General features: G+C 42.9%; 1 protein-coding gene across 2 annotated transcripts in view; it reads right to left on the bottom strand.

Moving 5' to 3' along the window:
* Window positions 1–16,090, bottom strand: part of METTL9 (methyltransferase like 9) — a 50,940-nt gene that overhangs the window by 30,053 nt on the left and 4,797 nt on the right. For both annotated transcript variants that reach the window (XM_006871949.1, XM_006871950.1), the window contains exons 2-3: window positions 8,635–8,825; window positions 2,243–2,452 (exon numbers count right to left, since the gene is read on the bottom strand). In XM_006871949.1, the coding sequence (XP_006872011.1) occupies window positions 2,243–2,452; window positions 8,635–8,825 (401 nt within the window). The remainder of the gene's footprint in view (window positions 1–2,242; window positions 2,453–8,634; window positions 8,826–16,090) is intronic.

The raw sequence follows: 16,090 nt of genomic DNA, 5'->3' as shown, positions 1-16,090 counted from the left end.
GGGCGGGTTTCTAGGATATACCCTTTGGTTGGTTGGTGATGCATGGAGGGGATTGGAACCATGGCAATGAGATGATATACGATGGAATGAATGTAAAACTGAAGTTCTCTCATGTAAACTATCATATAATTCACAATAAAACATTTAAAAAAAACACTGTCTGGTCCTGCACCATCCTCACACTTATTTTGTTTGAGTCCACTGTTGCTGACACTGTGTAAAAGCCATCTTATTGGGGTCTTCTTCCTCTTTTCCATTCACCCTCCACTTTATCTAACATGATGTCTTCTCCAGGGACTGGTCCCTCTTGACATGTCCAAAGTATTATAGATAAAGTCTCACTATCCTCCCATATGGAGTCCTGGTGTGGCGTTGTGGGTTAATAGGCCAGACTGCAAAGCCGTTTGAAATGCAAGGTCAGCAGTTCAAGCTCACTAGCTGCTCCTCAGAAACCCTATACAGGGTCGCTATGGGTCGGAATCGACTCGACAGCACTTACCAACAACAACAACAATCCTCCCATGTAAGGAGCATTCTGGTTGTACTTCTTCCAAGACAGATTTGTTTGTTCTTCTGGCAAGTCATGGTACTTTTAATATTCTTCTCCACCACCATAACGCAAATGCATCAATTCTTCTGTCTTCTTTCACATGCACATGAAGTGATTGAAAATACCATGATTTGCTCTTTAACATTTAAAAGTCATCTTTTGCATCAATTCCTGGAACCTTGTTTTCAGCTAATGCCTTCAGTGTAGCTTGGACTTCCCCCAATACCACAGGTTGATCATATGGTGCACCTCTTGAAATGACTGAACATCAACCACCCCATTTTGGCACAGTGACTGTATACGCCTTCAATCTTCTTTTGATGCTTCCGACATTCCTACAATACATGCTTCCTATCATTCAGTATTTTACCCACTCTTGTTGCTGTTGTTCCATGCCCATCGGTTCCAACTTATACAACCCTATACAGGATTTCCAAAGAGCAACTTATGGGGTTTAAACTGCTGATATTGTGGTTTGCAGTCTAGTGCTTATCCTACAGCACACAGAGGACTCCACTTGGCCTAGAGAAAGCTTCAATATTTCAACCTGAGGCTTGATTTTTTTCTTCAGTTTTTTCAGCTTGAGAAAATGCTGAGTATGTTTTTTCCTTTTGGTTTTCTAACTCCAGGTCTTTGCACATTTCATTTTAATATTTTACTTTGCTTCTCAAGCTGCCCTTGAAATTTTTCTTTTCAGCTCTTTTAACTCCTCATTTCGTCTTTAGCATCTCCAGCTCGAGAGCACATCTCAGAATCTCTTCTGACATCTGTTTTGGTCTTTTCTTTCCTTCTTGTCTTCTTACTTACCTTTTGCTTTCTTCCTGTATGATGTTCTTGATGTCATCCTACAAATCTTCTGGTATTTGGTCGTTAGGGTCTAATGCATCAAATCTGTTCTTGCGATGGTCTTTAAATTCAGGTGGGATATATTCAAGGTCATATTTTCGCTCTTGTGCACCTGTTTGAATCTTTTTCAGCTTAGCCTGAACTTGCGTAAGAACAATTGATGGTCTGTTCCACAGTCAGCCCCTGGCCTTGTTTTGGCTGTTGATATTGAGCCTAACCTACTTCTCTCATATAAACCCCCCACTAAACATCCTCCCATCCAACTCCCACCTGTCTTTCATTTTCTGGCTAAAAATGTCCATGTTTTGCAAATAAATCCAACATGTTAGTCTGTGTTTAAGTGGAAACTTTTGTGGATAGAAAGCATGTGATTGTATAATTCTTGCTCCTTTCTCTCTAAGTCTGGGCTGGGCTTCCAAATTACAGAGAAGAGGTTGACTCCACCCTCACTTCCCCATTCCATACCCAAGTACCTTCCTCCTAGTTTATAGAATGAATCCACCCTTAACAGTGAAGTGGTTTTCCCTAAGTCTCTCAGCACCACAGGATCTTATAGCCAAGATGTAAAGATGCCACCTAGTGATCAGACACACCAAGTCTCTACACCTAAAGACCCTTTTCCATTCTCTCTCACTAGTTCTTTTCTTCTTCACAGTGCCAACAGCTCTGCTCCCGAAAAATATTGCCAAAGAGAAATTATTTCTCTCTAAATTCCCACGTTAGTGTGATCTAAAAAGAGGTCATTTAATTTTAATTATGGAAGGGATTCATATACTTTAAATAACTTCAAGACAAAATATAACTAAACCCAAGAATTGTACCCCAAATCAGGTCAGAAAATTATACCTGTATTTCTTTTTCTGAAGCTGCCATATCATAGTTTCAGATAACTCAGTGGCATAAATTTCTTCAAAATGAGGGCTCATGACTTTTGTGACTTCTCCATCACCAGCACCTAAATCGAGAAGCCTGTGGGTTTTCCAGTCTGGATTAATTTTAAGCAGTCTCTGAAATTGATCTGGTGAAAACACAAACATTGATCCTCTTCCTAGCAACCTAGGAAACAAAAAAGACACAAATGGAGGAGTCTGTATAAATTAACCCCCCCACACCCACACACACACACAAACAGAAAATACGTAGTGACTCAGCACCAACAGCCTTCTGAACTGATAAAACTTTTATTAGCAACGAAAAGACCAAAGAAGCAATCCAGGAAAAATACTTCTAGGTATTATTGCCTTGGGGTTGGAAATAATCATTCAAAAGGGGTACCTAAGAAGGCAGAGAGAAGATGGAAAAGGGAAACGAGTGACAGAAAAGAAGGGAAAGGAAAACAAAACGTCTACGATATTGAAAGATGATCGTGAAGGCAGATGAACTGAAGTCAAAACAGAAAGGAAAAATGGAAGGTTATACAGACAACATGTCTATCACTAAAAACAAAAAGATGGCAGAGTGGCTGAAAGAAGCAGGTCACAACACTAGACAGAGAACTCAAACAGGAAAAATGTCCATTTGGAATATAAAACTAAACAAATGGGTGAAACTATTTGTAAAACTAAAAAGAGCTTTAGAGTATTTGATCTGGAGAACAAGAGGTAAAGAGTGGTCCTTCTGGTACCAGTTAATTTGCGTTAAAGAAGGAGGTTCATACTTGCATGCATAATTTGTTGCTGTCTATGTTATACAAGGAGCTCTGGTAGCATAGTGGTTACAATTTGGGCTATTAACCTCAAGGTCAGCAGTTCGAAACTACCCAGCTGATCCAGGGGAGACCAATGAGGCTTTCTGCTCCCATAAAGACTTATATCCTCCGAAACCCTGTACAGGCACAAAACCCTACACAGCACAAAACCATCACCACCAACATGTTACACAATTGGATGGGTCCTATTAGTTCTAAAATTCCTAAAAAAAAAAAAAAAGTATCAAAATCATAGTAATGCCTTTGAAAACAGAAACAGAATTTAAAGTGGCGTTCAAAGAGAGGCCTCAGAAAAGCTCCCAACACTCAAACCAAGTCCTATGGACGCATCGGCCTGGGAAATAAAACGCACTTCCTACTTAGGGCTTGCCTTCTAGCTCTCAAATGCTAGTCTGTCTAAGACAGGGAATCCTCACACTTCTTTTGGATAGCAGAGCCTTTCCTTCAGCGGAATTATTAAAGGAGAGCTGATCTTTTTGAATTGAGGTTGAGAGCCCCTGCCAGCCCACTTCTAGGCCTTTCCTTGTAGCCAAACAGCTCCTGAAGTTTTAGAAGATAGTATGAAAACCACTATACTAGGAAATAGGAAGACACCATGTACTATATTGTGATTTTCCAGAAAGAACAATAAGGTTCACAAAGTTTGCTACTGGAAAAATACAGGCAACACGGTAAGACCAGATTTTAGGGGGTGAAAATAATTGAGTTCGTGAGGAACTCCAATTCTTGTAATGAACGCTCCCTCCTGTTTTCCTACAGAGGGCATAGAAGAGTTTGACTAAGTTAAATAAAAATAATGGCGTTACAGTGCCTTCTGTCTCTAGAAATGCAAAAACTAAGGGGGCAAGTACGGAGACTGACAAATATAATGCTAGCCTCTCTGTTTACCAAAGAAAGCCATAGCTTAAAAAAGAACAGTTGTTTTTAATCCTCAACTGTTGATGTCATTTACAGGAAAAACAATACAAAAAAAGCAATTTGAGAAAAAAGGACCACTTACTGACAAAGCTACACAAAGAGTAGGAGGCGGTCAGAGGCAGCCGGGCCTGCAGGACACAGACTTTCTCAGCCACAGTGTAACACACTCCCCTAGCCATCTCTCCGGGATGTGAAACACACTCCCCTAGCCATCTCTCCAGGATGTGAGAAACCTTAACTTAGTACTCATGAAATTCTAGATCCAGGGGCCATACAGGGTCAGAAGTCATGAGGTCATCTAACTTTGGCCGACAATTAAAGAAAGGCACCAGAGAGAACCACTGGCCTATGGACACATATTACAAGCAAAAGAGGCTCCACAGAAAGATGAAGACTGTTGAGAAATAAATCAAAACTAACTGAGCCCAGCGTTTCTTAGACAGGTCCAGTTTTGCCCTCTAGAAGGCATTGGGAGGCTGGGGGGAGTTGGAGAGTAACAATGACTAAGGATTTAGTTTGTTGTTATGTATCATGGAGACCATTCTCACTCATTTTGGAGTTTTTTTTTGTTAAGTGCCGCCAAGTTGGTTCTGGCTCATAGCAATCCTATATAAGGTTTCCAAGGACCGATTGGCGAGCTTGAACAACCAACCTTGCAGTTCAAACTGACTTTGCAGTCCAGGGCATTAATCCATACAAGACCAAAATGTACACTTCCTGCATTGTGTAAGGCAGTCCCACATAATGAAGAATTACGCCGCCCAATGTTCCAAGACACTGATCTAGTCCAACACAGGGTTCTGGTGAATACAAACAATGGAGGGGTATGGCTCTAGCATATCTTTAACCCTCAAAGTTGGTGATGTTCATGTTTCATTTCTCTCAGTGTTGAACTATCCTAAGTTCTCCAAGTACAATCTAAATTCTCTCTAGATTTAGTCTATAGAAGACATGCCTCTTCCTTATAAAATCAACTCTGAGAAAAGCTATCAAGTCTGTCCTTATTCAGCCTTCTCCTTCCCAACACAAAGGAAGTCTGATAAGTATCTTAGGTTAATTCAAAAAGGTTCCACAGTGTTTCTGTAGAGTGCAACCATTCCTGGTAATAATCAGCCAGCGCCACGGATGGCAAGTCATCAAAACTCAGTTTCCAGCTGATCCTACGACACAGGGCAAGCGGTGGAGTCTCGGGAGGGGTAGAGGACTTAACAGCAGTAGGTTTTGTTTTCATTTGTCTATTTCTTTGTTGTTATTGTTTTAGGTGCCCTCAAGTTGGTTCTGACTCAGAGCTATGCTGTATGGGGTTTCCCAGGCTGTTCATCACTATGGGAGCAGAAAGCCTCATCTTCCTCCCACAGATCAGCTGGTGGGTTTGAAGTACAGCAGTCTAGTGCTTAATCTAGAGAGCCACTAGCACTCCTATTTTTGTTGTTGTTGTTAAATGTCAGAGATTTAAAAAAAAAACAGGTAAGGGAAGTCAAAAAATAATTAATGAGTGAACTATAAAGCTCCAGAGCAGGAAATTTTAACCAGGTCTTGGTGTGGCACTGTGGGCTAAAGGTTGGTTTGAAGCGATTCAAACTCACCAGCTGCTCCTTGTAAGCCCTATACAGGGTCACGATGGGTTGGGACCCACTCGGTGGTACTTAACAACAACAATGGGACAGAGGTGGGGGAAAGCAGTTCAGAGACTGAAAGCCCCAAAATGACATGCAAAATGCTGACTCTAAGTACTTTTTGAAAGGAGGAGTTCTATCTCCTATCGCTTTCGATATCAGTTGACATTGAGTCAGTTCAGACTCATGGTGAGTCCATGTGTGTCCTGGTAGAATTGTGTTCCCTTAAGATGACCAGGCTTTTCTTCCAACACACCTCTACATGGATTCAAAGCACCAACCCTGTGGCTAACAGACTAGCACATTAACCTTTTATATCACCAAGGGACTTCTAAAATAGATATCAATCCCAAAACCAAACCCAATGCCACTGAGTCAAGTCTGAGTCAGAGCAACCCTACACAGGGTTTCTGAGGCTATAAATCTTTACAAGAGCAAAAAGTCTCATCTTTCTCCCACAGAGCAGCTGATGGGTTTGAACTACCAATCTGCAGTTAACTGGCACCAAGACCCCAAAAGAGACAAGAATAATTGCTTGGTGACTCATCTGCTTTCCAAAGAAAGCAAAAAGAGTATAGAACAGAAGTTTCGTGCAGCCCATTTTAGAAACAAAACATCAGAACAAGTTGTTTAAACAATATCACCAATCCAAAAACAACTATTTGTTGAAGCAAATTTAAGGCAATTTCATATAAACAATGAGGAAAAGTAAGAAATCTTAACTTCAAAACATATTTTGGTACCTCAAAACATATTTAAGGGCCAGATGACATACTGAGACTCCAGACATTCAGTAGAAGCTGGCTCCAAACATCAAGATAAAAAAAAATGTGCCCATCCAGTGACTGTAAGTAATCTAACCGGGTTCTTAGGCACTGGGCATTACTGGTTTGCACTTTCGCTTTCTGGATTCCAGGGCCTTGGAATATTTGAAAATTCTAGCAAGAAAGAACAGAAAATCCTTTTCTTAAGGATTCATCGGAAGAAACCACTCTAGGGATAGAGAATTCCATATAAACTTTACAAATCTCTGGTGAGTCTAGCCCCTGGAGAAGGATATCATGCTTGGTAACCCTCAACACACGCCAACAAGGATGACTTCAACAGTAAGAGCTGTGAGGATGGCACAGGGCTGGGCAGAGTTTCATTCTGCTGTACACTGAGTCACTATGAGTCAGAACCGGCTAGACAACAACCAAGACCAGCCACCCTGGCGAGTCTGGCTGTTATATAGGTGCCGATGCGGGTCTCTTCGCTCCAAACAAGCCATCACACACGTTGGCTTAATTCGCCCCTCCCCCTCCACAAAAGTGTTCTTAATGCAAAGAAGACCTTCGTCTTCATCCGGGCTACGTTAAGACTTTGGTTCCTCATAGCTTTCTTAGCAAACCCTCAGTTCACACTCAACAAAGTATATATTTCATTTCCTCTCAGTGACTCAATGTTACACCTCCATGTAATGTTACCTATCCTGCTCCCTCCCAGTGTTTCCTGTTTCCATTTCTCCTTTCTTTCCCAATCCTTCTGAACTTTGTCCTGGGGTAAATTCTGCCCTTTTGATCTTGAATGGTTGACGGTGTCATGGTGAACATACCACCCTAGTGTTGTTGCTCCCCCTATATACCTGTCCGTTACGTGGCTAAAAAATTAAGCCACAAGGGTGAGTTCAGTTCCAGACCTGAAGAGCGACCAAGAGCCATAGTCTCAGGGTTACATCATCTCTATCCAACCAGGATGCCGAGTCTTGTCTATGATTTTAAGTTTTGTTCCACATTTTCTCACCCTCTATTCTGGACCTCCTAATGTGCTCAAAGTAGCCAGGTACCATGAAGTTCTCCTGATCTCAGGGTTGTGAAGACTGATGGTCACTTGGTCCATTAATACACTGGACTGATTATTTCCAAGAGTCTGTAATGTTCTTCGCTTTTTTTGTTCTAGACAGGGAGAGGCCAATAGTTGCAACTTGGATGGCCACTCTGGAACTTTGAAAATCCCACTCACTATTCACCAAGGAAGGAGCTCTGGTAGCGTAGCAGTTATGAATCAGGTTGCGAACCACAAGGCCAGCAGTTCGAAACTACCAGCTGTTCCGCAGGAGAAAAATGAGGCTTTCTGCTCCCATAAAGATTTACAGCCTCGAAAACTCTGTACAGGGTCACTATGAGTCAGAACCAACTCCCACAGCACAAAACCACCAACCACCATTCACCAAGGAGTCCTGGTGTGGCGCTATGAGTTAATGTGCCAGACTGCAAAGCCATTTGAACTGCAAGGTTGGCAGTTCAAGCTCACCAGGTGCTCCTCGGAAATGCTATACAGAGTCGCTGTGAGTTGGAACCGACTTGACGGCACTTAACAACAACAACAATTCACCAAAGTAGGATGTAGAGCACTGTCTTTGTAGAATACGTTACGCCTATTGGCCATGCTGTCCACTGAGAGTAGACTCCAAGTATCTTACCACCCAGTGTGGTTGGGAATCAGCAGCTTCAGCATCACTCTGCGCCCGGCCCCACCCCACCAGACCTACTGCACTTTAACAGTGTCCTCAGGTGATTCTGTGTACATCAAAGTCTTATAAGTACTGTCCCAAGTGACTGATGGCGGTGGTGATCTGCCGTGGATCGGTTTCGATTCATAGCGACCCTGCGCAGGATTTTTGAGGCCGCAAATTTTTATGGAAGCAGATGAGCCTCATCTTTCTCCTGTGAAGCGAATGGGAGATTCAAACTGCTGAATCTGTGGTTAGCAGCCCAGCTCCTGATCCACTACGCTACCAGGACTACTGCCATGGAAATACAGACTAATGAAGCTGTGGACAAATTGTGAATTGAAAAGTCTCAGTGCAAAGACACAGGGCCCACTGACCGCTACCAACAGCGGAGGGTTCTGCTGTAGCTGACACAGTCAACACCTGGACAAAGTATCTTTTCTTTTTTCAGTTTTCTTTATTGAAGAATAAAGAAAAAAAAAAAAAAAATCTAAGAGTCACTTACCCATTGATAGATGTTCTAGACATAAACAGGCTAAAAACCGAAGACACAAATGAATGGTATAACTGGATAAAGAGCCAGCCCGACTTCTCAATGCTGTTGTTTAAGAAGATCTGTGTTCCGTGATCAAGGTAACTCTGAACAAAGACAGCCTGGAGTGATTCACATAATTTCTCTCTGTTGCACACATACCACTAAAAGAAAAAATGAAAAGCACACAACTGAAGTTGAAGTATCATCTAAGAAGGTCAAAAACAAACATTGAATCTAACCAAATGGAAGAATAAATCAAATATAAAATTTCCAAATGTTATCATCACACAGCACTTTGTTTTGAGGATCATCATCATCCTTTAGACTCAGGACATCTTCATAAATGATTTTTCACTTAATTCTCTTAACAACCCTCAGGGTAGGTGAGTCAAGCATTGCTAGGCAGGAGGGGCGGGGGTGGGGGAGGACTACAAGTTTATGAGGTTTAGGGCCCAACCACTAACTAAACAGATCTGTCTCCTGGCCAACATTTCAGTCACCATATCTACGCACACCACATCAAGGTCGAGAAGGCACGTAGCAAGTACTGTCGTGGTGGTGGTGTGCCGAGGAGTGATTCCGACTCACAGCTACCCCGTATAGAATTTCCGAGGTTATAAATCTTCATGGGAGCAGAACGCCTCATCTTTCTCCCACGGAACAGCTGGTAGTTTTGAACTGCTGACCTTGAGGTTAGCAGTCTGACTCATAACTACTACGCTACCAGAGTTCTTTAGCTAGTAATTAGTAGCCTTATTTTAAAATAAGAAACCAGACACATATTCCAATGATTTAACACGAAAGCACCCAACCTATCAATGGCAGGGCAAGAAGCAAAATGTAACTCCAGTGACAGGATTATGTTGCCTTTCTTCCTGCAGACTGTCATAACACCTTTAGAAACCTCGAGAGAGACACAAGTCACTTGACAGTGTTAACCAAACCCACTGCCATCAAGTCCATTTGGACTCTTAAGCAGGCTACAGGGCAGAGTAGAACTGCCCCAGAGCGTTTCCGAGACTGCAGCCTTTATGGGAGCACACTGTCACATCTGTGGGGCTGCTGCTGAGTTCCAACTGCTGACCTTTCAGTCAGTAGTCAAGCACCACCGTGCCACCCGGGCTGCTTATGAGGCTATTACAGACGAGCAAAATGTTCTCAAGACAGATCAACAAATTAAAGTCACACAGCAGTCAGTGAACAGACAAGTAAAGAGCAGGCTAAGAACCAATAATAATAGGCTTTTTAGGCAGACTTTTTAATAACAAAATTCAAGATTTTTAACTGCAAATGGAATTGAATCTTCCACAACATAATGTTTTCCATTTTCATTTGGTGTTAGCATACCAGAGAAGGAAGAAATCGATTGTAATGGTGCATCAACCTGGGATCAAGTCTTGGCTCTGCCGTTCCTGTGTGACCTTAGACTTATCGATTAATCTCTGAGCCTGGCCTCTTTTCATTCACCAGTTGACAAGATACATCGCAGGTGTCTATCTACTTTGGTATCATGAGGATTAAACAAGATAAAGTGAGTAAATCCTTAACACAGTGCCAAGCATACATAGTGAGAATCCTATGATTATTTTGTAATAATAATTACAATAATGTTCTTCTAACATGGACTGGTAGATAACAGATTATATCTAATAAACAGTGATTAAAACTGTAGACGAGTTTCTGTAGAATAGCTTCATTATCTTTTAAGAAGCAATCCATTTTTCCCAATAAGGTATCTCTATTGGCCAAAAGTGACTTGCTTCCCCTGACAATATTACCAGTAAAGCCTCCCATAACTGCTTACACAATTGATTGACCAACTTACAGTCATTCTAAACTTGCTAAACGTGTTCAATGAAATTCTGGGTAACATTTAAAGGAGCCAGTGACAAACCAATACAAACAAGCAAAAAGGCACATTAAAATTTCAAATGAACTAATCTCACAAACTCTGTACCTAAACTAGATAAACCAAGCCTTTTCATTGGTGAATGATTTGTACTCATTTACTAGTTACACATTGTTAACGAAATTGCTGGGACTTTATAGAACACTAGTATGATTTTTCCCATCCTATGTGATAAAGTGGACTCCTGGTGTGGCGCTGTTGGATAAGCACTGGACTGCGAATCACCAGGTCAACAGTTCAAACCCACCAGCAGCTCCTCAGAAACCCTACAAGGGGTTGCTATGAGTCGAAACCAACCGGATGGCACTTAACAACAATGTGATATACTGTGACTTTTTCCCTTGGTCTGAAAACCCTCTTGCTTAATCATTTACTAATGCTTCTTAACACTTAAGGTGCTCTGGTAACTTAGTGGTTACGAGTCAGGCTGCTAACCTCAAGGTCCGCAGGAGAAACATGAGGCTTTCTGCTCTGGTAAGGATTTACAGCCTGGGAAGGCCTGTACAGGGTGGCTGTGAGTTGGAACCGACTCCACGGCATGTAACCACCACCACCACCACCTGCTGTGCCTGAAGTTACGCCAGTACAGGTCACAAACCCAGTACGATTCTATCTGTAACTTACCAACACATATTCTGAACTCTGTAAGACTGAGGCCACTGTTTCACTGAATTTTTATTTTCTGAAATCACCCATCAAATGAGAGCCATCACCTCAGTTAACAGCCAGCAGGAGGGGCTAGGTGCCAGAGTGTGGTGCTTCTAGACTATGAACCACAAGGTCAGTGGTTCGAGCCCACCAGCCACTCCGCAGGAGAAAGATGAGGCTTTCTGTTTCTGCTACGATTTATAGCATTGGAAACCCTGTACAAGGTCGCTATAAGCTGGAACCAACTGAAAGGCACTTAACAACAATTGCTGTTGTTACGTGCTGTCGAATAGATTCCGACCCATAGCAACCCTGTATAGGGCTTCTGAGGAGCAGCTGGTGAGCCTGAACCGCCAACCTTGCAGTTCAAACGGCTTTGCAGACTGGCACATTAACCCACAGCGCCACACCAGGACTCCCAGTAAGTCCTTGGGTGGCACAAACAGTTAAGCATTCAGCTACTATCAAAAGGTTAGCCATTCAAACCCACCCAAAAGCGCCACAGAAGAAAAGTCTGGCAATCCACTTCCAAAAGATCACAACCATGAAAGCCCTAGAGAGTGCAATTCTACTCTGCCACACATGGGATCACCAGGAGTCAGATTCAATTTAGTGATGTGCCCCATATATAGGTCTCCTTGGTAATATTTATCACTATTGAATTAGTGTGCATAATTTATGACTGAGGCTTCATAAGGTGGGGCTCCAATAACTGGCTTGTATACCTGTTTTCCCCAGCACCAAGTTCAGACCCTGACAAATCCCTCAACAATGTTCATCAATGAATCACTGTCAAGAATCACAGGCAGTATATAAACAAACAGAATTTGGAGTTTCTAGTAAAATCCTAATGGGAACTTAAGAATAATCAGACAGTTGCCACTGGGTTTCTGTCAAGTTCTAAAATCCCAAGGTTTTCACCAAAAAAAAATAATAATAATAACCTACTGCCTCCGAGTCAGTTCCGACTCACACCACCCAAGGCTTGGCTTAGACCCCACTCTATAAGCAGTGGTTAAAGCTCCCCAGATAATAACTTCCTACAGACCAGAGTCTCTTAATAGTGTCACTAGTGACATTTGGAGTCCTGGTGTGGCGCTGCAGGGGAATGCACTAGATTGCAAGGTCAGTTTGAATCACAAGGTCGGCGGTTCAAGCTCACCAGCCGCTCCTGGGAAAGCCTACACAGGGTTGCTGTGAGTCGGAACTGACTCAACGGCACTTAACAACAACAATGACATCTGATTCCAGATAATGCTCTCTGAATCCCTTCTGGGGCTGTTCTGTAAACACAGGATGTTTAGTAGCATGCCTGAACTCTACCTACCAGATGTGACTCTACCCAACCCCAAGATGTGACAACCAAAAATGTCTCAAGACATTACCAAATCTCTCCCGGAGCAGAAATGAGGGAGAGGACCAAAACTGCCTCTGCTTGAAATCCACTGCACGAACTTGTCCCCAAAATTTTACTACTTCAACTCTCTACTAGTGTTTCCTAACTGCCCTGTTTTAATAGTGTCATGCTAGGGACTTGTCTCACCCACAAGTACCTTGGGAAACAGGTCTGGTGATCTGATTCAGAAAAATCAGCCATAAACCCTACGAAGAACAGTTCTACTCCGACACACATGGAGTCCTCATGAGTTGGAATCGACTTGACAGCAACTGTTTGTTTTTATTTTAATTTGTTTTTTATTTGGTGCTAAAAACACCCTGGTATGACATTGTAGGATCAGCATTAGATGGTGAACCACAAGGTCGGAGGTTCAAACACACCAGCTGCTCCTCGGAAACCCTGGACAGGGTTTCTGAGTCGGAATCAACTCAACGACACTTAACCAGGACTTTAGGAGTTCTAGTGACACAATGGTTAAAGTGCTCAACTGCTAATTAGCAGGTGGGCAGTTAGAACCAAGCAACTGCTCTGCTATGTGACACTTAGAACTGCCCCTGTGGGACAGTGTTCTCTGCTCTGTCCTACGATCAGTTGGAATCAACTCCATGACACAAAAGAACAAGGATGAATGTGGATGATGAATTAAAAGATGAACTCATTCGCTTCAAGGAATTTACATTCCAGAGGGGGGAAATCTGGAACCCAGAGAAATAGGGATTATGAACTTGGCCAGGACGTTTGTTATTGTATAGTACCATCGAGTCAGTTCCGACTCACAGCGACCCTGCAAAGGGTTTCCAAGGAACAGCTGATGAGTCCGAACCACCGACCTTGTGATTCAAGCCAACCTTGCGGTCTAGACTCTTTGGTCAGGACATGCAGCTCCCTAAATAAGCAGTCACTCCACCCGTAAGGAGCTACTGAGAGAAAATCAACACCCAAACCCCTGCAGCCTTTTGGCAATTCCCCTGGAGTTACTGCTTCGGATAATCCAGCTTAAACAAAAAGAAAAGTATCCTAAACTCACAGCACTGGACAGCCTGTCTGTCTGCTCCTGTGTATCTCCAAGCAGATGAGTTCTAGGAGGGTTCACTCTGCAAAGACTACAGGGACAAAGGTCCAGAGGCATGAAATCGCCACACTGATAACAGTATGTGCCAGCCCAGTCTGTAACCCTCAGCTGGCGACCACAGTGTCTGCAAAAGGCTATTTAACATGTGACTTTCAAGTTGACAATTTTGTCCAATTTAAGTAACTATAAAATATTTTTAAAACAAACTTTCATCAAACCAGAGTACCAACTGATCAACAGCTTCTTCTAAGCAAAGATGAGAACGTCAGGGGACAGGGAACTAGACTAATGGAAAAGGAACAAGAAATAATGAAAATGTTCCTGCATTGTAAAGAACTGGTGAATGTCACTGAGCAATTTGTTTAGAAATTGTTAAGTGGGAACCCAAACTGCTATGTAAACCTTCACCGATAACACAATTCAATGTGTTTTTTTAGAAAGAAGACACAAAATCTGTTATTCTATTCAGTCCTCAGCTGATGTTGTTGCTAAATGCTGCTGAGTCAGTTCCGACTCATAGCCACCCTGTATCCGGTTTCCTACACAAGGAAGCAAAAGACAGAAATCTATGGTGGTCTATTTACAGGAAGTCGTAAAATGGGCAGGGTTCACCTTCCAAGAGGCCCCCTGGGCTCCCTGTCTCAGGCAGACCTGGAGAGGTCAAGTAGCAGGTGTTGGGGTTCAGCTACACGGGGCCTTAATGGGGTCCATTGTGGCTGCACAGGAGGCATCTCCAAGGGCCTATGGAGCTAGAGTTTTAGAAATCATCACCGCTGAGAATCCACTCAATGGACATTTCCTGAGCATTGGGCTCAGTGCTGGGGGTACAGGAGAGAACCAAGGCACCCCCTGTTCTCAAGATGAAGTCTTTGCTTTCCCAGCAACTCTCTGCAAGAGGCCCCCCAGACTCCTTGTCTTTCTGTCTTCTGAGGCACCTCCTGAATGGACCTGAGCCGCCAACCTTTTGGTTAAGACAGCAAGTTTACTGTTTGTACCACCCAGGGACTCTCCAAGCACAGTCACTATGCAAACCACCATTTTCCTACAAATGAAGACCACCCAACCCAAGAGTTAGCCTCTTTATGGGAGATCTCAATGTGCTGCGTGCCAAGGTCCCCTCTTGTTTATACGTGGAAAGGACAAATTAGATTGTTGCTTCACCTTTGCTTCAATTAATAAAACTGAAGCAAACACTTGTTCAGAGCTTCCGCATAGGTTCAACTGAAGAAGCTCTTTCCAAGATCTCTTTAGTATTCATCTACAGACTCCTAAAGGCAGTTCAGAGAAGGGCTCAAATCCATCAGTCTGGTCTGGCTAGCTGGCCAACTGCCCTGAGGCTATTATTAACTCAGGTCTTTCTTTAGCCTCTCTCTGTGAGGCATACCCTTTGACCTCTGGCAGTAATGTCCAAGCTTTTCATTTGGAGAAGGAAGGGGGGGGGGGGGGAATCCCTTCAATTCTAGCTTGAGTTCATCACCATCAGTGACACCACACACTTTTGAGCTTATATGAGGTGAAAAACCTTCTGGACATGTACTTGTCATTTTAAATGGCACCTTTAGCACTGTAGGCTGTTACTGAACACTACTTGGGCTTGGGAAAGACCTTGCAGTATGTTACCTGCAGAAACTGTCATGGTTAGATTCCAGCAAGTTCTATATATATATATATATATGTGTGTGTGTGTGTGTGTGTGTGTGTGTGTATATATTATATATCTGTATGTGTGTGTGTGTGTATATTTTTTTCCCCCATCGATTGAGATTAAAACCCTTGGTAGTGTAGTGGTTACGCATTGGGCTGCTAACCGCCAAGGTCATTAGTTCTAATCTACCAGCAGCTACACAGGAGAAAGATGAGGCTTTCTACTCCCGTAAGGATTTACTGCTTCAGAAACCCTATACAGGGTGACTGTGAGTCAGAACCGACTCCACTGCACACCACCACTATCAACTGAGAAGTTGTTCAGTGACTGTTAGTAGCTAGTTAGCAGGAGCCTAAGAGTCCATGCAAGGTTCAAAAGCTCCTTAAGAGTTGCATTAACTGTAAGTACTAAATTCCCAGTTGAGTGATGCATCAAAAAGACCTGATTCAGCATCTTTGTTGCTGTTTCTGTACAAGTTCAAAGTAGAAAAGCGGCCTCTACCAGTTTCTCACTGCCTTGCTCTAGTTCTCCCTAATGCATCACGTGATTAAGAATGTGCTGCTGGTGAAAGAACCTGGGAATTGTCCTTTGGAAAAATGATAAGTCCGTTTTAGCCAACTTTTTCTGCAGAGGGCCAGAGAGTAAATCGTTCTGGCTTGCAGTCATGTGGTTTCTATCCCGATCACTCAGCAGGAAAGCGGTCCCACACAGATGAGAGAGAAATGAACGCACACGACTGTGTTCCAATAAAAC

This window comes from Chrysochloris asiatica, unplaced genomic scaffold (genome assembly GCF_000296735.1).
Source record: "Chrysochloris asiatica unplaced genomic scaffold, ChrAsi1.0 scaffold00178, whole genome shotgun sequence".
Taxonomy (NCBI): domain Eukaryota; kingdom Metazoa; phylum Chordata; class Mammalia; order Afrosoricida; family Chrysochloridae; genus Chrysochloris; species Chrysochloris asiatica.
The sequence above is the reverse complement of the archived record's forward strand: the minus strand, read 5'-3'. Positions and strand labels throughout refer to the sequence as shown.